We start from the raw sequence: 22,981 nt of genomic DNA on the forward strand, positions 1-22,981 counted from the left end.
GTAGGAGGATGGAAGGCAACGGAGGAGGAGGAGGAGGAAGGGCATGGAGGGCGCTCGGTTGACGGCGTGCCTGAGACTGCGATGCCGGCTTCCTTGACTTCCCCATGCCGATACAGTAGAGCGGGCGGGATGGGGAGTGTCGTGCGGATAGATTTGGATATATAGGCAGGAGGAGTCCGAGCCAGTTTGGAATTTGGAGTTCCGGTGGAATCGGTTTGCGTTTGGTAGTTCGATACAGTTGTGACATCCCATTGTACATGTTGTTATTCGACCGTACCGTCGAGCCATCGGGGCCCAACGAAGCATGCGGGCCCCATCCGCAAGGCCCACCAGTGTGCTTTCTTATGAATCCGGTGACTGTCCGTGGGGCTAAGAATCTTAAAACAAGTCGAATTCGGACGATTCCGAAGTTTTCGAGGCTCTTTGATGGCCTAGCGGAGTGCGGTAAGCGCACCCGAGACTGTCGCTAACCGTCTCGTCTCCGGACTAGAATAATCCGTAAATATGACACCCACGCTGTGTCCGGTAAGCGCTCCGAGAAGTAAGTGTATTCGCCGTTTTTGTTTCCTTCGTAAGACGATGAGAAGCTTCGTCTCGAGATATCGCCGGTCGCTACCGTAATGACGTGTCATCATCATCTTAGGTATTTAATAATACTAATTAAAAAAAGGGAGGAAGAAAAATAATAAGTAGCCGAAAGTATTTAGGTATTGGGTTAAAAAAATGATGTAAAAAATTTCTAAAAATAAGATAATTCTAAAAAAATCTAAATATATATATTTTTAAGGAATTTAACCAAAATAATTCTTTTTGGCTGTGTATTACAGAAATCATTGGAAACGTATAATTTAACAAACGTGAGGTTGATGATGCGGACGGACGCATCACGCGACCGTCCTCAATTTAGGGTTCCGATAACCGCAAGGAGTATAAGAAACTACTAAGAGTTTGGCGACATTTGGACGATTTCAATATTTCTGGACTCAATTGGTGTGCGGTAAAGTCTACCAGAAAACGTCCGTCCCTGTCGTTTCGTTGTTCGGGTTCCGCTCACCGGACGTCAGGTTAAGAAACCGGGCATCGAACGAATTTATTTTTTTTTGGACGCCGGAGTAAGCGCACCGGACGGTGTCTGTATTCTCCTTTTCAACGGGTTCTGATCACCGCGAGTAAGTACAAGAAACTTAAATGCGGACGGATTTGGATCATTTTAATTTTTTTTGGGGCAACTTCTACGCCAACTGATGTCCGGTAAACGCACCGGAAATCATTCCTGACCTTTCCTCTTTTTGCCTTCGTATCACCGCGCCACGTTCGTTTCGATCTCTGTTCGAGGGTCTTCTTCTCCAAAATCTCTGATCATGATATGTATCTCGATCGATCTAACATTCTGCTACCGGTGCGAGTAAGTTAATTCGTTCGGATGCATGCGGTGGAGAGGAGGATAAAATTTCAGATGGAAAGGGGTGAACGCACGCGCAGGGCGGGAGACACGGGGAAGAAGAAGAAGGTCAGTATAGTAGACTCTTCGGTAAACTTACCTTCCTCTACCTAGTGGGTAAAGAGCCTTAAAAATATTTTTTTTCTTGTGAAATCGTCCAACATTCGAGTACTTATTCTTAGGTTTGGTGACCAGACTCTATACACGTGGACTGTCAATGATGTGACCTTCATTCTCGCCCCAACGGTGACAAGAAGACTCTTTCGTAACCTTACCACTCCACAAATCGAACAAAGCACCTTTTTTTTTCCTGCAAAATCGCTTAAAATTTGTATTCTTAGTCCCGAACGATGGTTAAGTGCATCAGCAAGGTTCCAGTAACCCAAGATTACGATAAGAAACGAAAAACTTTGATGATATCGAACGATTTCCTTTTTTTTGTTGACACTTTCAGAACCGACTGGTTTGCGGTAAGCGTCCCGTTAAGTGTCCGTATCTTAGTTTTTGTCGCCAAGTTCTGCTCACCGAAGGTCCGGATAAGAAGGTGAAATTTAGACGATTTGCAACCGTTTTATTTTTTTTGGGGGCCCTTTGACACCGGACTGATGCGGGGTAAACGCACCGAGAGTGCCCGTAACCTTGTTTTTATTTTCCGGTTCCGAGAACTATAGTTGAGCATAAGAAACTAAAATTCGAAATAGTTTTGGATTATTTTGTTTTTTTGGGAGCACTTTGAAGCCAACGTATGTGTGGTAACCACACCGCAAATAATTTGGTGACCTTTTTGTTTTTGGTTTTTTGTTGCCAGTCGTTTTCACGTCGGGACAAGAGGGCGGCGTGAAACAGTTCTCCTTCGGATCTCACCTTCGTTTCTCGACGGATGTTTTATTATATACACATTCCATGCTTCACGTGTTCGTTTGACCTCTCTGTTTAAGCATCATCTTCTCCAAATTCCTTGCAGCACTGCCATCGCAAGTTGAATGACTACTGTGGTGTGGTGGGTTCCTTCTTCCGTAAAAATGCACAATCAACCACAAATTTCCAATTGCGAGAACGAGCTAAATTAAATAAAATAATAATAATAACAAAATTGTAAAGTTGCAAGTATTTGGAATCGACTAAATTATACACAATCAACCACAAATCTCCAATTGGTCAAAAAATATTAAACAATAATAACAAAATCACAAAGTTCAAAGTATTTGGAATCGACCAAATTATTATCTTTCTACATTTCTCGGAACGTCAAACGAGGCTGTAATAACACACAGCCAAAGCAGCCAAATTGCCTTTGGCTATTTCAATTTTACATAAACAACAACAAGAGTATCAGATTACAAAACATGCTCCCTTGCACCTACCTACCGTTCTACCGTTCGGCTGCTGCTGCTGCTCTTCTTGGTAGAGAGTTTTTAGATGTCAAGCGGGCTCTACGATGCATGGGACAGTGTCCACCACAATTAGAAGACATAAATCGGAGTTCATACCCAATGTGCCCCGATCACATTTGAGGATGACAGATCCATCGAATTTTGATCGCTAAGGAGACCAGGAGCCTAATTAGACTTTTCTGTGAACTCGGTTCCTCATTTGTATGCACCACCGTGTTAGGATCGAGAGCACTAAGAGGGGGGGGGGGGGGGCGAATTAGTGCAGCAGAAATCTTTCAGCGATTAAAAACGAAAGCTGCGTTCGTTCGATAAAAAACTATTTTGATGCAAAAGCCAATTCTAAGATTACTTATGATTAAGTGCAGTTTATGTCTAAACACAGTTTGCGTCTAAGCGCAATTTACGCAGTTTGCAGTTTGCGTCTAAATGCAGATTGCGTCTAAGCGCAGTTTGCATCTAAGCGCAGTTTGCGTCTAAGCTCATATTGCGTTTAAGCGCAGTTTGCGTCTAAGCGCAGTTTACGTCTAAACTCAGATTGCGTCTAAGCGCAGTTTGCGTCTAAGCGCAGATTGCGTTTAAGCGCAGTTTGCGTCTAAGCGCAGTTTACGTCTAAAATCAGATTGCGTCTAAGCGCAGTGCAGTTTGCGTCTAAACGCAGTTTTACGTCTAAACACAGTTTTACGTCTAAACGTAGTTTTACGTCTAAACGCAGTTTGCGTCTAAACGCAGTTTTACGTCTAAACGTAGTTTTACGTCTAAACGCAGTTTGCGTCTAAACGCAGTTTTACGTCTAAACGTAGTTTTACGTTTAAAAGTAGTTTACGTCTAAAACACAATTTTACGTCTAAACACAGTTTTACGTCTAAACGTAGTTTTACGTCTAAACGCAGTTTTACGTCTAAACGCAGTTTTACGTCTAAACGTAGTTTTACGTCTAAACGCAGTTTGCATCTAAACGCAGTTTTACGTCTAAACGTAGTTTTACGTTTAAAAGTAGTTTACGTCTAAAACACAGTTTTACGTCTAAACAGAATCAAGACGTAAACATAAACTGCAAAGAAACTTGTTCGCAGAAATCAGTTTGCAGTTATAAACAGAATCAAGACGTAAACGTAAACTGCAAAGAAACTCGTTCGCAGAAATCAGTTTGCAGTTATAAACAGAATCAAGACGTAAACGTAAACTGCAAAGAAACTCGTTCGTAAAAGCGCAGAAGAAAGTTTACAGTTATAAATAGAATCAAAACGTAAGTGTAAACCGCAATGTAGAGATCGTACGAAAACACCGATTTACGTCTGAATGCAGATTTGAAAAGAACAAAACTTAGAAACTTGTTCGTAAAAGCGCAGAGAGCAGTAGCTATGTAGGAGGTTTGCAGTAATGATAAAGTTCTCAAAATGAAAGCAAACCAGAGATTTAGAGTGGTTCGGTCAGTCTTGACCTACTCCACTTTTGGCTTCCTCCACCGACGAGGTCACCGACGTCAACTAGAAGCCTTCCTTCAATAGGCGAAGGCCAACTACCCTCTTACAGATTCACTCCTTTTGACGGGCTTAGGAGACAACCCTTACAGAAGTTTTCTCTCCTCTCTTTACAACTCAAACTTGAAGAATAGAAAGAGGAGAACTAGCAGTTTTGAGCTCTAAGAAACACAGAAAGATAGCAAGATTTCGAGTGTGTGTTCTATGCTTTCAGTGCTGAATGGGTGGGGTATTTATAGGCCCCAACCCAGTTCAAATTTGGAGCTCAAAACGATCAAATCCCGGAATTCCGGGATCAGGCGGTTGCACCTCCTGACTCGAGAGGTTGCACCGCCTGGCAGAGCTCGAAGACTGAGCCTCTGGGCAGTGCCACCTCTGTCAGGGGCGGTTGCACCTCTCTGCCAGAGCTCGAAGACCGAGCTCAAGCGGTTGCACCGCCTGACTGGAGAGGTTGCACCGCCTGGCAGAGCTCGAAACTTGAGCTCTGGCGGTGCTACCTCTTGACAGAAGAGGTTGCACCGCCCAGTCTCGCTCGGAGACTGAGCCTGGGCGGTTGCACCTCCTGGCTGGGGCGGTTGCACCTCCCAGCTTCGTTGGGAGAACCTCTCCTGGGCGGTGCCACCTCTTTCACTATTTCAGCTCACTTGGTTTGGCTCCAAACTTGGCCCAAACCAGTCCGAACTTGGGCCTAATTGGCCCCTACTTGGGTTATAGGATTAACACCTAATCCTAACCCTAATTAACGTGCTAACTATGATTTTAAAGACATTTTCTAAGCTATTACAAAGTCCGCAAGTCAAGACTTCTTCTGGCGAGCTTCCGACAAACTTCCGGCGGTCTTCCGATGAACTCTCGGAAACCATTCTGCGGACTCCCGGCAAGCTCCTAGACTTCACGATTTGATCTTAGCGAGTTCCAACGAGCTTCTTCGGCAAGCTTCGATCTTTCTCGGCGAGCTCCGCGAACTTCCAACGAACCTTTCGGCGAGCTTCCGAAAATCCTTCGGCAAACTCCCAACTCATTCTCGGCTAGTTCCGGTAGCATTCCCGATGAACCTTCGGACTTCCGTCGAACTCTCGAACTTGCAACAAATCCTTCGCGCTTGACTCCGACACTTTGTTTCACTTTATGTCTTCATCGTTATCATAGTTAATCCTGCACAATTAAAGCAAAACTTCGATCGAGACAATTAATCCTAAGCAATTAACCAAGTTGTCCGGCATGTCATTGGTCCCTCGACGCTTCGTCCGATTCTTCGGCGCATCGTCCTTTCCTGCAGCCTATTGCCCAATCGGCCTGTTGACTCCGCAACTCCGATATCCTTGGCACAATACCCGCTCTTCTTGGCCCGATGCCCGAGTCCACGGCCCGAAGCCTTCTGTCGATACGTCGACCGATCCACTGGCCCGACGTCCAATCTTCTGACATGTTCCTCCGGCACAACATGATGTTCCTGCTTTAATTGTCTCATCCTGATCAAAGCATCCTGCGTCACTCAAAACGCAGATTAAATCATAAATATATATCAAGTAGTTTCATCATCAAAATACGAGATTCAACACATCGTACCGGTGGAGTGAGAGTAGAAACGCCGGAATATCTCAAACTTTAATGTCTCCTATTATCAACACGATTCCATGAGAAGTTTCGACGTACTTCTGGTCCTTCGTGTGAGCTCAAATGTCATATACAACAACAAGCATCAACCACGACACTACACCTAGAGCACTCTTGCATAGGATTTGATGCCGATCAACTGCAAGATTATACAGTCACATAACAAGAAAGAGATCACATGAAAACATACTTGCATAGGATTTGGCGGCGCCACACAGGAGGACCATGAATATTTTGATGGACCACTTTCTCTTGAAAAAGACGATGAACAAGTCCGTAAACACCAGCCTACATAAATTTCAGGATTTCAGCACAGAAAGGTAGTTGCAAGGTAAGAGAATGTAGAACACGAAAAGGAAACTGATGTATTACATAGATGTGAAGAAAATTAAATGATGAGCATGTAATTAAACATATATTCACACATCTTGACGATAATGCTGGTGAGCAAAATGTTGAAGTTGATACTAATAGATACGTAGCATGGCGTGGTACGCATGTCTAGTAGATACTAATAAATTCAAGAGTAGCTTTTACCTCTCAGATATTAGTTAGGCACCGTGCAGCATGCAGATAGCGGTAAGGCTAGGCGAGCAAATTACCTCTGTGATTAAACATTAAAATCAGTGATTTCAATAGGCACTCGGGTGAGGCGAGGTGAAGCCCGAGCGCCTCGCTTCATGTCAAGGTGCCTCACTTCAAAGAGGCGTCGCTAGGCGGCGCTCGCCCGAGCCCAGGCGCTTCGGGCGAGCGCCTGGGTTAAACCAGGCGATCGAACTAGATTTTTTAGGTCTGGTTGGTCTCTGGTACCTTAGTTAGTTTAATCGAACCAACTAAATCACCGATATCATGCTCCCTTTCGCGATTTCCTCGACTTCCCCAACCCTAACACTCGCGATTTTACCGTCGAGATTTCTTCTCCGCTGTCGCTGCCGCTGCCACTGTCGCTGCTCGCCGCTACTGTTGCTACTCGCCGCTGCCACAATCGTTGCTCGCCGACTGCTCGTCGCTACCATAATCGTTGCTCGCCGACTGCTCGCCGCTACCACAATCGTTGCTCGTCGCTGTTGTCGTCGCTCGCCGCTGTTGTTGCCGCTCCCGCTGCCGCTCGCAGCTCCCGCTCCCACTCCCGCTATCGCCGCCGCTCGCCGCTCCCGCTCCCGCTCCAGCTACGGCTGTCGCTTGCTACCGTTGTCGTTGCCTCAGCAGCTTCGATCTTCTCACACTCTTCTCCCTATACCGTCAACAGTATATTAACAGTATACTACTAATTATATACTAATAATAGTATTTTTATTTATTATATTACTAATATATTATTTTTTATTTTAATACTATTAATTTTATTTATTTAATAATATTTTTTATTTAAAAATAAAAAATATACTATTATGATTTATTTATTTATTATGATTTTGTACCCAATTTTCTTAATTTAATAACATATTTTTATTTATTAATTATATTTTATATTTTTTATATTTTAGCGTTTCGTTTCGCTGAGGCGAGCGCCTAGCGTTTTTTAAATCACTGATTAAAATATGATTAGAACACAAAGAAGGTATCACGGAACACTTAATTTACTTGCTTTGCTTTAGTATGAATCTAGTACATGAGTCAGCTTAGCAACACAGAACTCAAAATACTAGTTTCGAATCACATCACATTAATTCATAGGAACCGTTCAAAACAAATCAAAATGAAGAGAGAAAAAAAAAAAAAAAAAAAAGACCATGTTGAATGAGGCAAATTTCTCACCTCTGAATGCTATTTTTTACAGCTCTAATCCCACAAGATCTATAAAATCGATGTTTCATATTCAAAGGCAACCCAAACAACCAAATAAAGATACAACATCTAGATACGCCGAAATCTGCAAAAAGCTTGACATCTAGAGCACACCAAAACAGCATCCGTTGGCTTTAGTATCAAACAAAAAGGAATGTCTCAGTAATTCTAATAAAAGAAGAATAGAGAAGTAATTGCTTTTTCAGGGACTTTTCCATTTGGGTAGGTGCAAGGATGGCACAAGACATAATTGTCCTTTTAAGTCTAAGAGCAGATAGAGTGGAACAAACATTCACCTGGGCAAATAAGAGGTACACGTGCTCATCTTGTCAGGAGGCAGTATCTCAATCTTTTTACCAAAGTCCAAACCTCAAACCAGTGGCAATAAGAGGTACACAAGAACTCATGTGTCACCCTTCTAGTTTTAATTTCTCCATTAAAACTGATGCGTCCTTTTTGAGTTCCAATGACATTGCAGGGTTGGGATTCATCCTTAAAGACCAGTAGGGAAATCTGGCGGTTGCGGGGTGCAGAGCGATGAGGGTTCACTCAGTCTTGCCAGAAACATGTGAGGTAATTTTGAAAGCCCTTTGTTTTGCTATTGAAGGTGACTTTAGAAATATACGGATCCGATCGGACTCACTACACACTGTGAAATTTCTCAATAGTTTTGAGGCTATGCCTTGGTATCGAGGAGCCCTCTAAGTGATTGTTTAGGTATCCTTATCTAAGTGCAGTTTTTTGTACAGAGAATGTAATAAGAAGGCACATTCTCTAGCTTGTTTTGCAAGACATGAGGATTTTTCTTGTACTTGGAATTGGTGACTTGTCCGATTACCATGACCTCACAAGCATTTTGTACTTTCATACTTATTTTTTAATACAGTGTTCTCTTTTCAAAAATAATAATAATAATAACAAGAAGTCAGAATGTCTGAAATATGTGTCAGTTAGATTGATCGTTTTCTTGGCATCGAGTTTCAAAATATGGTATAAATATAAATATTAATGACAGCATTAAACAAAATATCCAACAATGCCCACAGGGATGATCATCTCAAAAGCCCAAAGGGGAAGAAATGCAATTGTTCCGTTAGGAGCACGTTCAGCATGAAATGTATGGAAATCAATATGCAAAAAGTATGAGGTAGCGTACCAAAACTTAGGAAACAAAGTAGCCCATGATGAAACTATTACATGTTTAAATGAAAAAACAGTTGGTCCATCATCCACAAGACCACAAGAACCACTAGAAAGCATTTGCAGCCACAAGAATGACCGACTAAACTATCTTGCATTATCACCATGCACAGGTGCAATCACTAACCAGCTAAAACAGAAGACAGTTCAGCATCCAAAATATTGCTGCTACGACAGACTTCTTTCCATTGTCGGGAAACTTTGTTGCTACGACCAGAAATCACCAAGTTAAGAGCCCAATATGGGGCCATCCTATCAAACTTTGTTGCTACTGTCAAAGCTTTTACCAGCTAAGCTAAGCTCTCTGAGACCTTCATCCTACCACCACATTTACATGTTTACAAATAAATACTGTCCTTAAACCACAACAAAACCGACCATATCATTTTGTTTCACATCTCATCCCGATGTGAAGAACCTAAGAGACCACACGTAATTTGCAGATGCTGTAGTTATCTTTGCAAGACTACTTATATAAAATTGCCAATGCAACATGGAGGAGGCTTATTAATGAAAGGATACGTTGTCCCGCACAAGTCCCAAATTCGTTTCCGAAAACTACATCCTGATCCGGCCATGTTCTTCGGCCGACTCTGGTCGATCGCAAACCGACAGCACAGAGTCTGATCGGGCGGCCAATGATTTTCATGCGACTGCTCCATAAATAAATTTAAATTTAGAAAAAAATAGGAACTAAATTAGTCAGAACATCCCGCCCCGCTTTCCCGATGTCCAATCGACGGCGGCACACAAAAATAATGGAGTTTCTACCATCAAGATCGAAGAATCGCATCCGTTTCAAGAAAGAAATCCAAATAGGCGACCACATTCGGACGAGGAAGGAAGCGAGGGGCGACGAAATCAAGCGGGGTGAAAAAACGAACTGACCAGGGAAGCGGGGGCGACGATCTTGATGGCGAGGAAGAGGCGGGAGGAGGCGGAGAACGACTCGTGCGGCCAGCGCGTGCGCCGCCTTAGCTCGATTTAACATCTCCTTGGAGAAGAATATTTTATTACACGTATCCAAACCACCAACATTGAATTCGGGGGAGCACACGGGCCTCGATCTTCCGACTCGATCCAGGGCCGGGCCGGGCCGGGCCGGGCCTCCCGATAACCCATTAGAAGAACCGAAGGGACCGATCGCTTTCATGATAATCTCTTGAGGCCCGGCCCGGCCCTCCCGCTAACCCATTAGAAGAACCGAAGGGACCCATCGCTTTTCATGCTAATCTCTTGACCAAAAGGTGTTGGGATACGAAGTCAGCAGTGAGCTTTGGTACTCTGGATGCGCCCACGGAACAGCATAAAGACGGCGGGGGGGGGGGGCGGCGGGCGCATGGTGCGGTCCATGTGTGTGCTGGTTCCACGAGCGATGTCCACGTCGCCGTCTCTGTCGGCCGGTGCACTTAATCTCATCAGGAATCTCCATCCACCGGAGCCATCCAAGCGAAGCCTGACCTCGAGTGGTGGGGTCACACGCTGACACGTCAAAACTGGGTGGGAGTCCCTCGTCTCCCGTTTCATTCTCCGGTTAGCAAGTCCTTTTCACGTAGAATGACTGACGGGTCCACGTTTAGTGGACGAAGATGGTGATAAGTTACCCTTCCGGGAACCCACGGGGCCCAAGTGATAAGGATAGGCTAACCCTCAAACATGCTCCCATTCTGGGACCTATCTAATTATTCATACCACCACTGTCACCTTCCCTCGACACACTAGTTGAAATGTCTGTCCCCTGCTCCGAGGAACAAAGTAGACCATGGTCACTTTCAGGTGCCATTGGGTATGTGCAAACCCTAGCAATCTAATACTAGATCTTTCATGAATTTTCTAGTAAGGATGAAATAGAAATGCAACGTATTCTGCCGTCCCAGGACAGCAAGTACCTCCAATGTCAATGCCTATGAATCCAATATTTTCTTAGTCATCGGAGGTGGTGATAAATACGGATGCAAACCATGAAAAAGAAAAAGCAAGAAACTAGATCGGAAAAGGTTGGCGGTGTGAGCTTGCACTGACAGCTCCTCCATTTGATCACCGTGTCCAAGTAGATGTGGGTGGTTCCAATATCTTACGGCTCCCTTATCTGTACGTGCCAAGTGTTCGATCGATCATTAAAAAAAGAATGTGGAAAGGAATCTCCAGACTCTCTGGGAAGATGCTTATCGGGATCCAAAACGTCTAACCTCACATGTCACATGCAGCTCAGCTGATAGGGTGCAGCTGTCCGGGATATGGTGAGAGCATGCATGCATCCCATATGCAGCCTTGCATTTTGCCCTCATCACCAGGCCCATGACTAGCACTGAAAGCCCTTTGCGAAATCGGTGACGGCCGGGTGCCTACACGACGGTGAAGCAAAAAAAATGAGCAGTAGCATTTAATCAAATAATGTAAGGAGAGGGAGAGAGAGAGAGGATGTGGTCAAACTTTCGTTTGATAGGGATCGTGAAGCATTCGCATTTAATTATTCTGTCATTTAAATGTTTCCGGAGAGTCCGCCCAGCTTCGTCTCCTTGACGCTCATTGCTCCACGCCTGGAACCTGGTTTCAAGTATAAACAAAACTGCTTATGTTAGCAACTCTACATTATTATGTATATATGTATGTATGTACGTTTACTCCCGTATGGATGGCGATGGATGGAAAAGGCTATGTCCAAGTGATCCAATTTAGCCTTTCCAAACTTTGCTTTCTGCGCCCATCCCTCCACGTTCGTTCCATCAGCGAGTTGTAGGGGGGAAGAGTACGGGGGTCGGAGGGGGTGGGGACCGCGGTGCCCGAGGAATCTGGACACCTGGGACGACCACATGCCGCGCTGGAGCCGTTGCGTTCATGTGGGGGTGCGGTTGGGAGTGACACGGGCGTCGTGGAGGATAAAGCGCCGTGACTCCCTTCGCTTTGCTCTCCACGCCCGACCCGATTTAATATCCCTGCAACAAACGGAATTTATTTTAAAAAATGATATTTTATTTTCCTGAATTGAAAAAAAATGAATTAGAAAAGCTTCTCCGTCCACCCATCGCCATCAGATAGAATAAAGAAAGTAATAAGCGATGACGGACCGGAATGCGACGGGGACGGAGGTCGTGGGAGGTCCGCCGAGGCGGTTACGGATGGCCGTCACGACGCCCCCGCCCCCGTCTGACAACCCGCAACGGGGATTCGCGGAGATGACGGCGTTTCGACCCGTGAACGGGACCGCGAAGCGTCAGGGAGGCCTAGCGCTGCTGCCCGTCTATGGGGAGTGGGACCGGATCGGCAGCGCTGGCAGTCGAGGGGGAATGGGACCGGATGGGTAGTGGAGGTGGCCAGGGTCCCCACGGCGCATTTGCGTGTGACAATGACCGCTGGGCCCTCGCCCTCGTGTGTGGGTGCAGAGTTGGGTCCCTTACCTAAACCATCGCGTTCATCTTTCTGCGCTGCTGCAGCAGTCTGTTGTACCTCCATGCTGCACTGTTCCTCCCTCTTACTCACGTGCCTCCCCCCTGCATAACACATCCATAAAGCCAAAAAAAAAACGATTATAATAAGAATCTCCCCTAATAATCAATTTATATAATAATTGAAGGAAACACGTTTCAACAAATCTGAATTATTGGATATCGCTGCCTCCAAAGTGTTATGCTTGCTTTTAATTTTTTTGCGTCATATATATATATTTTTTAAATTACTGTTTAAAGTCTTCTTTTTACTATTCATAATCATTTACTACTGACAATTTCTTAAAAAATAATTTTTTAAATTATTTATAATTCTAAAATTGTTTTTTTTTTCATAATCTCTTATTTCAACCCGCTGGACGCAGTCGCCCTATGAACGCCATCGTCGTTTACCACCTTCGTTCTCCTCCGACGAGGAGAAAAGATAAGAGGAGAAAGCTTTAAAAAAAGAAAAAGGGGGAAAATATTTACGTTTATTTTTATAAAAAATAATTTAAAAATATAAAATAAGATTATAAATAATTAAAAAGATTACAAATAATAACGTTTATATAAATTAAAAAAAAAAAAAAAAAAAAAAAAAAAAAGGGTGGGGAGCACATGAGAAAGTTGGAAACTTGTGAAAAGGATAAGGTACGAAAACTTATCTACTGCCCGGTCGGCAGTGAGGATAGGAAAAACACTGTAAGCTTTTCTTTTTTAGCTTCCTCGAAAAGGAAGAAATTTTTACGGTTTTCCAGCTCGCCTACACTCGGACGCCAGGGGTCGTGCACGGAGAAGAAATGCTGGACGCAGACGCCAAAGGTCCGGTTCGAGTAGCGTCGCTGTTGTTTGCAGTGCTCTCTGCAGCCCTGTGGCAAGTTTTATAAAAATAGCAGTGGTGGTGGTGGTACGATTCTTTTTTTTTTTTCTTGGTTTGTCCTCGCAAAAATTACCCAAATATAGTTTTGATTTCCCTGTTATAATTCAGAATAATCGGCGCTGGTGGATTATCGAGTCCCAGTGAAAGGGGAAAGCAGGTGGAATCAGTTCAGTAGGGGAGAGAGAGAGAGAGGATGGCGAGGGATGCCGGTTGTTTAATTGGTGGCAGCTTATTTGATTATACCTGTGCCTGAGCTTCTTCCTACACCCCTTTCTCCTCCTTCCCTTCCTCCCGAGTACCTGCTTCTCTCTTATTGGCTCTTCCCTCCCTCGCTCCGCAGCTTGCCCTTTCACACGAGAACAAGAGATGGATTAGCTTTCTGTATCACTATTTAAAGAAAGAGGAGATGAAACGAGAGCATCAAGACGCCGTCGACGGCGGAGGCAGTTGGTAACCCGAGGCAGCGGAGATGGAGCACGATAAGGGGAAGGACACGATGGGGGCTGAGGAGGACGGCGGCGTCGATGAGCTTCTGGCGGCGCTGGGGTACAAAGACCGGTCGTCGGACATGGCCGACGTTGCGCAGAAGCTGGAGCAGCTGGAGAAGGCCATGGGGAGCAGCACCGCCGCCAACGATGACGCTCTCTTCTCCCACCTCGCCTCCGACACCGTGCACTATAACCCCTCCGACATCTTCACATGGGTCGACAACATCCTTTCGGAGCTTAACGCACCTCCTACCCCTCTGGCCCCGCCGCCGCCACCACCACCACCCGCCCTCCCGTTGCACAACCGCCACCACCAACGTCATTTTGATCTCCCACTCGCTGCCCCGGAACAATCCACCATCATCACCGTCGACCTCCCAACCGCACCCCGGCATCTGGCGGACAACTACGACCTCAAGCCACTGCCTGCTCCTCACGCCGCCGCCGGTAGGATCGTGTACGGATCAGATGCCCAGTCTGTCCTTGCCCCGTCCCCGAGAGATCGGAAGAGGTTGAAGGTCTGCAGCTCGCCTCCTTCGTCATCCTCGACCACAGATGCGGCGAAGTCGGACAAGGCGTTGCCGGTGGTGGTGGTTGACACGCAGGAGGCGGGGATCCGCCTCGTCCATGCACTGATGGCGTGCGCGGAAGCGGTGCAGCAGGAGAGCCTCAAGGCGGCGGACGCCCTCGTGAAGCAGATCACAGTGCTGACTACGTCCCAGGGCGGCGCGATGCGAAAGGTCGCCGGGTACTTCGCCGAGGCCCTCGCTCGCCGCATCTACCGGCCGCAGCCCCACCGGGGCGTGGGCTGCTCCTCCCAGGACTCGGCGGCCTTGGACAATATACTCCACGTGCACTTCTACGAGAGCAGCCCCTACCTCAAGTTTGCCCACTTCACCGCCAACCAGGCCATCCTCGAGGCCTTCGCCGGCTGCCGCCGCGTCCACGTCGTCGACTTCGGGATGCGGCAAGGACTGCAGTGGCCAGCCCTCCTTCAGGTCCTCGCCCTCCGCCCCGGTGGCCCGCCCTCGTTCCGCCTAACCGGCATCGGGCCGCCGCAGCCCGATCACTCGGACGCCCTGCAGGAGGTAGGGCGGAAGCTTGCCGAGCTAGCCGACACCATCCGTATCGACTTCCGCTATCGCGGCCTCGTGGCCTCCAGCCTCGCGGACCTGGAGCCTTACATGCTGCTCGGCCCGAACACCAGCGATTGCAGCGACGGAGGCGAGGACGAGGAGCCAGAGGCGGTGGCGGTTAACTCTGTGTTCGATCTGCACGGGCTGCTGGCGCGGCCGGGAGCGCTGGAGAAGGTGCTAGGTACGGTCCGGGCGGTGCAGCCGCGGATCGTGACGGTGGTGGAGCAGGAAGCTAACCACAACGGAGGGACCTTCGTGGAGCGGTTCACGGAGGCGCTGCACTACTACTCGACCATGTTCGACTCGCTGGAGGGCGGAGCCTTGGCAGCGGATGCGGCCTGCGGTGGAGGGAGGCGGGACCAAGCGTTCTCGGAGGTGTACCTGGGGCGGCAGATCTGCAACGTAGTGTCGTGCGAGGGGGTGGAGCGGACGGAGCGGCACGAGACGCTGGCTCAGTGGCGGGTGCGGATGGGCCGCGCAGGCTTCGACCCCGTCGCCATCGGCTCCAATGCCTTCAAGCAGGCCAGCATGCTACTGGCCCTCTTCGCCGGTGGCGACGGCTATCGGGTGGAGGAGAAGGAAGGCTGCCTCACCCTGGGCTGGCACACCCGGCCCCTCATCGCCACCTCTGCCTGGCGCGTCGCCGCCTCCGCCGGCGGTGATCCCATCGCCGCCGCCCGCTGATCATCAAAACTTCCCCTCCCTCCTGTTCGAACGCCGCTCGGCCGTCCGATGGCTTCTCTAGTCGCTCTACTGATCCACCATGTCTTTGTGGGTCCCTGTTGGGGTGCGGTTCAATGGACCGCGGTTGCTGGCTTGGCCCTGGGCACACTGCGGGCCCTGTTCTCCTTCTTTCTCCGTTTGTGTTAATTTTGTTTGCCTACCTTTTAACCTCTCGTCCTCTCTCCTGTTCGAAAATGTAGCGTGCCTATCTACGATCTGTCCACCATCCAGTCTGGTAAATAAGTGAAGAGCAGCCTTATCTTATTTAGCTTTTTTATGTAACTCTCTTCTTGACGTTTATGGAGTAACAAGCTTCCGTAATTTGCCACTTGGGACAAAAGCGAGCACGAAGGCATTATTATTATTATTATTATTATTATTATTATTATTATTATTATTATTATTATTATTATTGTTATTATTATTAGGGAGTATCAGGAGGCTGGTGGCTGGCTTACCTGGTAGGGATAGTGGAGGCGTCCCGACCGCAGCAGTCCAATCAGGATCAGGTGGCTGTCAGGAGAGAGACGCATTGGGACACTCAGCCTTGGGAGGAGGGGGCATTGGGGCCCCATCGCCACTCCACTAGATGAATGCGTATCGAATCACTGGGGGCGGACAGAGACCCGTCGCGCACGCATCCATCCATCCATGTCAGCCTCCGCAGCCCTGAGGAAGGTTGGTGCATGGCGGATGAGGATCGGAGCACAGGAAAAGGAAAAAAGAAATTTGAGTTAGTAAAATGGATGAGCCACAATAATGCTAAAGATAAAGAAATGGAGGAATCAAAGGAGTATCTCTTGGGACTGTTGAATAATTCGACTCCGGATCACCGGGGCCAGTAAACAAACGAGTGAGTGTAGGGAAAAGATAAATGGTTGTCTGGATGTTGCTGTCTGTATGTAAGTAGGTATTAGTGAATGATTTGCAAGAGGAGGCTGCAGGCTCCATCTGCCTGATTCCATGCATGGTTATGTTGGAATGCACTGCAAAGGTTCTGTGATGGTGCCTGGCGATCCACTTTATTATTTCTGCACATAAGCTTTTACCTTGGATTTTTTTTTTTTTTTTTTTGGTGCCCTTGCACCGTGGTACCCCGAGAGGCAAGGTCTACGGTGAGTGCATATGTGTCTATGTCAGCCTTCGCCACGTGAATCGTCCTCTTCTTCACCAGCGAAGTCCAGCTGCCATTCGTTTCTTCTTCCTTGGAAAGAAGATAAAAAGAAGAATTAGTGCAGTGCCTGATAACAACCATAATTTGGTTCGGTGATGCGACTAGTATGTGTAACAATGTACTCACCAGTGCTTGCTTTTTGATTCTACATAGTCTGGACCTCTGGTGATGTATTCTCCATCTTCACGTACATCTGATAAGCATCGAATTCCAAGGCAGGATGTGACAGCATTATCAAATATCTGCCAACCATGATGATATCACCAGATCAAGACTAAACAAAACTGTGAACGCATTATTATATCCCTAATACCCAACAATTTTCTCTAAACGAAAACCATCTTCTATTAATATTTATGTCAAGTGTCTTTTCTTGAGTCCAACTAACTGCGAGTTTCGAACTCTCCAAAGGTTATGTGATGTTTCCTTTGGATATTTTCTATGCAATTCTTGTTTATAAAAAGAAAAAAAAGAAGATGCGATTCAATGCCAACGCCCGTAGTCGCCATGCTAGTCAGCAAAACTATCCTATTAGCTTTGTTGTCAAAGGATTCACCTTTCACAAGGACACCGACTCCATCCATCATCATGACCTGCCGATTCAATTCAGAAGAAACATCTGAAAAGCCACATTTATGGTTTCCATACTCAGCGAACTTATTAGCTTCTTTACAGAAAAAAAATCTACCTTTCACCAAGTTACCACTGTGAGGTCCTCAAGTACAATCATTCCTCATGACAGGTTTGCAAGGATCCAATACTTGATGATGTCGACCCGACACTTGAAATTTTCGGTGAGCTTCCGGAATGAATCTGAAACATTTCCATAGAATTCACAAAAACATAGGAGAAAATAACTATGTAAAGAATCAAAATCGAAGAGACTAGTCATTGGTGCTGTAACTTTTCAAACATACTTCCATGACTACGGATTAAGCGGGGCATGTTAAACATCATGAACCCTGTCCTACACCCGGGTGAAACATTATTTTGAGCAAGCTGCACCATCATATACGTGATCAAAAATAATAAGAAGATGGTAAATATCGTGGTAATCAAAAGCATTGATCTGCGAATAGAATAGGATTTGAAGACTGCTTATTTCGATTACCCGATTTTGGATCGTTCATTCAGAGTTCCTCTGTGAAACACATGACCAAACGCCTCATCCTGCTCAAGGTACTCATACGAACTAGTGTGTGTTGAAAGACAAAAATCCTGGAGTTTGATTGGCCCACACCAACCCATTCGTGCAGGAAAAGGATATTCCTTTCCTGTGAAAGCCACTGCAAATACTTTATTTGAGAAGCCAATTCGAAGAGGATCAGTGATTTTCCAATCCACGGACCGAATGCAGCTCTATTTGGTTCACATGGACAGAGTTGCATCTATTCCTCGATGGAATCATTCCTCACTGTGATCTGGCATCATTGTGGAATCAAGCTGTCTGCATCAAACAAGTCCCCCTAACCAAACTCCACCTTGGACATCCTTCGATTAAAAAGCAATCATCAGCTAACCTCCTTGCTGACATTGACAGGGTTTTCAAATACAGGAAAATTCTGATGGCAACAAGTGAGCTACTTAGCAAAGCCAGCGAACCAACTAAACTGCAACTCTTTTTCTGCAATTGCAGAAGTACACAAGACTTGTTTATGACAGTTTCCATAATTTTCCTTCTACTGACAGAAAATTACACAAACAAAATCTAAGTTCAAGCATGCAAGAATCTTGGATCCAGCAAATTTACAAGTATGTCAGCATGCTCCAATCAAAGTAGATGTTTATGATTTTTTTAATTTTATGTATTGATCTTTGACTTTGTGCAACTAATAGTATCATACTACCATTTTTAATTTTATGAATTGATCTTTGACTTTGTGCAACTAATAATATCATACTACCGTGTTGAACATGACTCTTCAATACAAGTTATTGTTATGACAGAAGCATGATAAAATTGACCAGATTGATTATTGTAGCCATATAAGTTCATACCATATCAAGTTCAACGATATAATGTTTCATTTAATTATTGTAGCCAACCAAAAAGTTCTGCGTATAAAACAAGTTGTAGAACCATCACTTTTCAAACTTCAGGTGCCATTCTCAACTACAAAAGAAGAAAGCAAAACCAACCCTGTAACAACATATTCCATCATCTTTTGATGTTTAAATGCATTTCCAAAATATCTGCAACTAATTAATAATTAATTGAAGCAGAAGTCAGTCTAAAGAAGACAATTCCAGCATTTGGAAAACAAGAGATAAGAATTGATGAAATAGAATCGATGTCATTAAAGATATAGCATAGCTAAATAGGAAGCATACTTTTGTAATCAACCAATCTTTACCTAATTTTATTTTGGGATTACTGTTTTATAATATAGATATCTAAAATGAGATTAGCATAAAAGATAAAGATAGAGACATACAAAAAACATTATCAATGTTAAAGTAATCTTTACATTTTTGACATAATTTGTGCAACAAACCAGGCTATGTTCAATGCCCAAACCATTCCTACAAGAAGTTTAATTCAGGAGGGTATCTTTATAATTTGGTATTTCATAGACCAATGTTGCAACTATGCAATTCACAATGTCATATATGGAATAACCCACACCTGTCATGAATTTAAGAATAAGAAGAGTAAAAGACCCCCACATTCTATATTTTAGACACTTGAAAACGTAGGTTTGTAATTTTGATCGAAATTCTGTAATAATCTGATCCTTCTTAGCCTATCCAGCATGTGCATCCAGCACGCAAATGATTTTTGGGTCATGTTCATGTCATACAACACTGTCTATCTGCCTGGTTGGATCATGCTACTTCAGCCCATTAATGTATGTGATCTTCCAATCATTTTAGATGTTACTGATAACTAAGCTAATGACTGGACATGCCTCAGCAAATCATCCAAAATGCCTCCTTCCAATCTCACAAAGGGGACAACATTAGTATCTCATATTCCTGATCTGACCTAATAAGTATTCTCAAACACGTAACCTGCCATGTGTACCAAGAAACTAGAAGCAACTCTTGTGAATGCTTCGTATCCTCATCCTGCATCTCCAGTTCCCACGTTTGAGTTTTTGAGATATTTTTTACAAACACTAAATCAAAATCATGTCTTTCTATTAGAAACCACCAATATATTTGAGAAGATTGAATTTACTATCTATACCCCTTTTTTCACCTCTAACATTATGATTGATAAGAGAAAACTGGCACATTCAGTAACATATCAAGCATTAAGCTTGGTGTGTCCCAGAAATAGTTTGTCAGTTTATTTTAGGTTAATTGATTCTGTATAGCAAGGCACCTGACCAAGCAGAATCAATCCACTCAAAGTTTAATAACAAAAAGTTGCAATCTCATTGCTGTTCTGCTTTAGGTTTGATAGCAATAATTACCCCCTCTCCTCCCTCTCTTTTGTCCGCTCTTATCCAGCAAGTTCACGTAGATGGAACTGAACTATTAACGAGTCATAATCATAATCCTTTTTCCAAGCATAGTATTGCTCATGCTATAAAGCCAGTCCATGATCAAACTAGGTTGGACTTCGGTTAACATGTTGCAAACCTAACCCAATCCGCACCAAGTCAATATCCAGAGCAGACTTCCCTATGCAAGTACCTAACACCCTCTCAACCAGCAGAATAAAAAAACACCACCACCCATCTAAAACTTGCCCACACAAATAGAATTACTTTTGATACAGAAACGAAGAGAAGAGTCAATTTTTAAGGGAACTACTACTGATTGTCAGCAGGAATTTTCATATGTAAATAAAGGAAAATATTACTATATTCATTGTTATATTTCTTCTTTTTGAAGTTGTCATTGTTTGGATGCAGAATCACAAATCATGCAACCTTCATGATAGTTTTTGCCCTAGCATAATGCATGCAATAGCAATCTCCAACTTCATTCTCCTGTAGACCTTTTGCATAATGCACTTTATATCAGTTTATGGCAAAAGTAGTCCTACAAGACTAAGAGAAAATATTTCAACCAAAGCATAATTAGACAAAGAAACAGTGTGGGGTTTACGGCATCCATCCATGAAAAGAACGTCTCATAGAACTTTTGGTATTTCATCCTAGAATCCTTGACCAACATCAACAGACCGCTTCCCCATTGAACTCACAAGAAAGTGGTTTACCCTGAGATCGACAACTTATCTGGTCATCTATGCTCTGTTAAACCAGTATCAGTGATCTCCGAGGTTGGTGACGAGCACGAGTTCGTTCCAACATTGCGCGACAAAATGTAAATTAGGGTTACACGATAACAACAGAAGTTCGCTGATCATTCCCTATTCATTCGACAACGATCGGTTGTTAGCGAAACGATCCGACGGCATTAAGCAACTACACGTACGACCTAAACAATCAACAGACCACCATCATATGACCATCCGATCACAAACCTTCCCCACAAAGTTGAGGCAACGATCGGACGATGAATCAAGAAAAGGGGAATAGCGATAGTAATCAAGAAAGGATGATTTAGGCTTACATGCCGGCACTGGGGAGAGAGGAACTCGAATCGACCCACAAGGAGCCGGTCACATGCCGCTTGACGACCCACCGAGGATATCTTCCCGGGGACATACGAGGAACACCGGATCGGCAGGAAGCCAACGCTGGCTTCATTGCTTCCGTGGTTTCGATCGGTTAAGAGGGAGGGAAGGGCAGGGAAGGGAATATATAATTTAATATTTATTTATTTATTTATTTACGCAAAGAAAGGAAAAGAGGCCGCGCTCGCTCGGGAGATTGGGCCCGCAAGCAGGCCTGGTCTACGTTTCTTAGTTCATTTACATATCTATCCTCGTCCGTTCGAAAACTACCGCATTTACCCTTAGACATCTGGAAATATCTCATTCGATCATATCAAAGAATATAAAATACTTTTAAATATATTTCAATTTTTTACCATCATCACAGATCACTCCAACAGGAATCGATGGAGATCCGATTTTGAGAGAGTAACACGAATACATATACATGCAATTTTGTGTAATTTTGATTTAATGAGTACTGCATATAACAATCCAACGAATAAATTGTTTGAATTAGAAGGGCTATTTCAAGTCGGGGCACGAAGAAATAGCAATCGAAGCCACTGGTGAGCACCCAAAACTGAATCCACAGGGTGGATCCTCCGAGCTCAAGAAGGCGCAATGGAGACCTTATCGACCTGCACGATGAACTCGAGCGTGGCGGAAGCAGGTATCCGCAGACCCGCCCCCAGATCGGCACCGTCGTCTCCGAAGCCCAGAACGGGAGGCACGGTCACCCTCCTCTTCCCTCCGGCCTTCATCGACCGCAGCACGTACTCCACCCCCTCGCACATCCCCTTGGTGTACGGCCTGGAGCCCATCACCAGCGCCAGCGGCCTCTTCCCTTCCCCGAACGTGTCCACGAACGCGTCGCTGCTGCCCTCCACCCTCCCTTGGAGGTCTATCACCACCAAGTCTCCTGGCCTCGGCGAAGCCCCGCCGCCGACCCTCAACTCGGTGTACCTGGAGACGCGATACTACCTTGTCAAGCCTAGGCCTACTCTACTCCTCTTCTGGATTTACTTCAGAGCTCGATACCTGATGCCATTCGGAAGCACCACCTCTTCCTCTTTCTCCACCACTCTGCATAAGAAAGCAATCGTAGTCGAAGCGGTACTACTACATGTCGTGATCGAAGGAAATGAGGAAGTGGAGGGAGTACAGACCTGGTGTTCGCTTGCTCTCGAGACACTTCCAGGCGCGTCTTGATCTGCTCCGAGACGACCCCGAAAGCCAGGAAGCCGACCCAGGCGAGGCCGGCGCCGAGGCCGAACCGCCTGGTCAGGCTGGAGGCTATCCAGTCGGTGGACTCGGCGGCGACCTTCGGCTTCTGCTGAGGCTTCGGAGGGGGAGGGGGAGGGGGAGGAGTAGGAGGGGATGAAGGCTGCGCCGAGGGTTCCGGTTGGGATCGGATCGGTTGCTGAGAGCGTGGCGTTTGCGAGCACGAGAGCTGCGGCTTTGTCAGTGGGCGAGCGAGGAAAGCCGGAGATCCCAATATGGAAGCCATGGCTCTCCGACGGGGGAGGAGAGACGAGACGATGCTGAACCGAACCAAAGCCACCAGTCCTGACCTTATCTTTTGTGACAAGACTGGATAACCGGCCGCGTCGTGGGGATCAAAGAGGTCACCTTCTATTGGCCCATCATATATAGATTAG

At 45.5% G+C, this 22,981-nt stretch overlaps 2 protein-coding genes and 2 long non-coding RNA genes across 5 annotated transcripts; 1 reads left to right on the plus strand and 3 right to left on the minus strand.

Moving 5' to 3' along the window:
• Positions 1-10,779: 10,779 nt before the first annotated feature.
• Positions 10,780-12,426, minus strand: LOC135613733 (uncharacterized). The gene is made up of 5 exons (XR_010487366.1): positions 12,320-12,426; positions 11,541-11,857; positions 11,355-11,468; positions 11,111-11,266; positions 10,780-11,010 (listed from the first exon to the last, which is right to left on the minus strand). It is a non-coding gene; the product is annotated as an uncharacterized LOC135613733 (long non-coding RNA).
• Positions 12,427-13,082: 656 nt separating this feature from the next.
• Positions 13,083-15,840, plus strand: LOC103976677 (DELLA protein SLR1). The gene is made up of 2 exons (XM_009391970.3): positions 13,083-13,256; positions 13,338-15,840. Exon 2 carries the CDS (start codon positions 13,699-13,701, stop codon positions 15,535-15,537), a length of 1,839 nt encoding a protein of 612 aa, XP_009390245.2. The 5' UTR covers positions 13,083-13,256; positions 13,338-13,698; the 3' UTR covers positions 15,538-15,840.
• Positions 15,841-16,323: 483 nt separating this feature from the next.
• LOC103976676 (uncharacterized) lies at positions 16,324-21,422 on the minus strand. 2 transcript variants are annotated; one of them, XR_001976779.2, is made up of 7 exons: positions 21,278-21,422; positions 17,862-18,241; positions 17,668-17,749; positions 17,439-17,563; positions 17,307-17,343; positions 16,877-16,992; positions 16,324-16,780 (listed from the first exon to the last, which is right to left on the minus strand). It is a non-coding gene; the product is annotated as an uncharacterized LOC103976676 (long non-coding RNA). The 2 variants fall into 2 exon arrangements; XR_010486389.1 differs by having other exon boundaries at positions 17,862-18,374.
• Positions 21,423-21,765: 343 nt separating this feature from the next.
• Positions 21,766-22,953, minus strand: LOC135610950 (peptidyl-prolyl cis-trans isomerase FKBP17-2, chloroplastic-like). Its single transcript, XM_065106079.1, has 3 exons — positions 22,490-22,953; positions 22,362-22,406; positions 21,766-22,286 (listed from the first exon to the last, which is right to left on the minus strand). The coding sequence occupies exons 1-3, from the start codon at positions 22,828-22,830 to the stop codon at positions 21,932-21,934; spliced, it is 741 nt and encodes a 246-aa protein (XP_064962151.1). The 5' UTR covers positions 22,831-22,953; the 3' UTR covers positions 21,766-21,931.
• Positions 22,954-22,981: the final 28 nt, after the last annotated feature.

Source organism: Musa acuminata, chromosome BXJ1-2 (genome assembly GCF_036884655.1).
Source record: "Musa acuminata AAA Group cultivar baxijiao chromosome BXJ1-2, Cavendish_Baxijiao_AAA, whole genome shotgun sequence".
Classification (NCBI taxonomy): domain Eukaryota; kingdom Viridiplantae; phylum Streptophyta; class Magnoliopsida; order Zingiberales; family Musaceae; genus Musa; species Musa acuminata.

Excerpts from the sequence above, each read along its gene's own strand:
- LOC103976677 (XM_009391970.3), top strand. The coding sequence starts at position 13,699 with ATGGAGCACGATAAGGGGAAGGACACGATGGGGGCTGAGGAGGACGGC.
- LOC135610950 (XM_065106079.1), bottom strand. The coding sequence starts at position 22,830 with ATGGCTTCCATATTGGGATCTCCGGCTTTCCTCGCTCGCCCACTGACA. Across the intron at positions 22,407-22,489 it reads CGAGAGCAAGCGAACACCAG|AGTGGTGGAGAAAGAGGAAG; the intron begins GTCTGTACTCCC and ends TTTCTTATGCAG. Across the intron at positions 22,287-22,361 it reads GTGCTTCCGAATGGCATCAG|GTACACCGAGTTGAGGGTCG; the intron begins GTATCGAGCTCT and ends TCGCGTCTCCAG.